Raw genomic sequence first — 2100 nt, 5'->3', positions numbered from 1 at the left:
TGGTTGAATCATGGGGCCATCATCCAGTCAGATTCCCATGATCCACTCCACCAATAGACAAATCGTTGAAGGGGAAAGGTGCACCTCATGAGCCGGTAGAGTGCTAAAGAACCGAGGCGCCGCTGACGTTGTTTGCCATGTCACAGTCTTGATCGGTCGGTCTTGACTAACAAATAGTATCCAAAACAAGCAATGTTTCGGCCTCCCCCGTACCTATAAGACAAACATGGGGATAGAGGGCCAGGGTACCCAGACCCATTTCGCTCTCGTGTCCTTTCTTGTGCTTCCCTTGCCTAGTGGTGCTTACTTATCAGCGAGAGAGTATCGTGAGTTCTCCAAACAAAGCGGATGTTTCGGCCTCCCCCATGCCTATAAGACAGACATGGGGAGAGAGGACCAGGGTACCCAGACTCATGTCGCTCTCGTTTCCTTTCTCATGCTTCCCTTGCCTAGTGGTGCCCACTTATCAGCGAGTGAGAATCGTGAGTTCTCTTGGCGCGCCTCGCCTGCATCCAAGATTTACTGCTCTCAGTGTTTTCGTCTAGCATATCGTCTTTCCTTGGTTACTTCTTCTTAAGATCCACCACCTCCATCCTTGACACCGTTCGCACCGGAGGAACAATCGGATCCCTCCATGGAGAGGATCCGATAGTAAGCGCGAATGCGGTTGAGGAGTACCAACAGGAGTCATGGGACATAGTAGGGGCTTTGGCGAAGAATGGAAAGGGTGACCCGAAGGAACCATTGGCATGGCATCCTTCGACACTGACTCACCATAAGATAATAGTAGCCTTATAGTCAAAAAAGCGAGAGTTCTATTGAAACTTTGGAGTTGGATTTCCAATAGTGTCATCACCACGACGCCACCATATTAGATTCTAGGGTTCAAGATGAACCTTATTACCTGGTTTCATTGCGGAATTATAATTTTGTTTTACATGGTATATGTTGTTTGCTTGGTGCGCCTAGGTCCGTAGCTTCCTTGAGGAACTAGTTTATTTTTTTTGTATAGGAGCAAAAACATGGACATGAGATGAAGTGAATAATGAACAAATATAAACAAAATAAAGACATGAAAAAAAAATCATTTTTTCAATTAGTCAATCATAGAAACGCCGATAACGTCAACAAAATCACATGGCACACCAAGATAATAACTTTACCAAATAAACACGACACGCGTACGTAGCAGTACATCAGCTAAAAGAATAGAGGAAATCACACGGTGGCGGGCCACCTAGGCGCGCCGCGCCCTGTGTAAATATCAGTGCACGCCACCGGCACCGTGCTTGTGGTTGTGGCCGCCGACGCCAGCGTGCTTGTGGAGGCGGTGCTCCATGGCGGCCTCACGGTGCGCGACCTTCTCCTGGTGAAGCTGCGCCTCAGCGGCGGCGACTTTGGCCCTGCCACGCTCGTGCGCCAGCCGCCGCTCGTCGTGCGACCTCGACGTCGCGGCCTCCATCTTCTCGGCCAGTTTGGCCCACACGATCTTCGCCTTGGCTCTCAGCGCGCTCGCGCCATCCTTCACCTTCACCTTCGCTTGCTGCATCTCGTTGGCGATCCTTGTGGTTTTCTTGGGTACTCTTCCTGTTGTCTAGCTAGCTTGAGTTTCTTCTTTGTTTTCTTCTCGATCAGGGTGAGTTTCAACTTTCTATATAGGCGGAGTGGTGGTCCAAGTGGCGGGTGAGATGTCGCTGTTGAGAGGTCGGCCGATAGGGACCTGGCCTGGTAACTGTCGACACGATATGGATGGAGGAAATACAAAGTGAAAGGAATAGATGCGTGCATACACGTGGAGACCTGCAAAAAAATATGGTCACGTGGAAAGCTGGTAATATAAGTAGATTTGGTCGGAATGGATTGATACTTGGATTGGATTGGGACAGGAAATCTTAGTTCAAACTATCACATCAAAAATGTAGACATGCCCACTAAATGCTTGTGAAGTTATCCAACTAGAAGAAAAGAGTTCTACCGAAAATGGAGCATAGAAAGAAAAAAACTAAATATCAAGCGGGACAAATTTCAAAATTATTAGTTGAACAATGGCAATTAAAAGATGGTGACGAAATGCTATTGGTGGAGAGAGGAGAGAACGGA

General features: G+C 48.0%; 1 protein-coding gene across 1 annotated transcript; it reads right to left on the bottom strand.

Annotated features, from left to right (window-relative positions):
• Nucleotides 1-1032: 1032 nt before the first annotated feature.
• On the bottom strand, nt 1033-1644 carry LOC109748193 (uncharacterized). The gene has a single exon (XM_045231976.2). The coding sequence runs from the start codon at nt 1547-1549 to the stop codon at nt 1265-1267; it is 285 nt and encodes a 94-aa protein (XP_045087911.1). The 5' UTR covers nt 1550-1644; the 3' UTR covers nt 1033-1264.
• Nucleotides 1645-2100: the final 456 nt, after the last annotated feature.

This window comes from Aegilops tauschii, chromosome 7, assembly GCF_002575655.3.
Source record: "Aegilops tauschii subsp. strangulata cultivar AL8/78 chromosome 7, Aet v6.0, whole genome shotgun sequence".
NCBI lineage: Eukaryota > Viridiplantae > Streptophyta > Magnoliopsida > Poales > Poaceae > Aegilops > Aegilops tauschii.
The sequence above is the reverse complement of the archived record's forward strand: the minus strand, read 5'-3'. Positions and strand labels throughout refer to the sequence as shown.

Excerpts from the sequence above, each read along its gene's own strand:
- LOC109748193 (XM_045231976.2), bottom strand. The coding sequence starts at position 1,549 with ATGCAGCAAGCGAAGGTGAAGGTGAAGGATGGCGCGAGCGCGCTGAGA.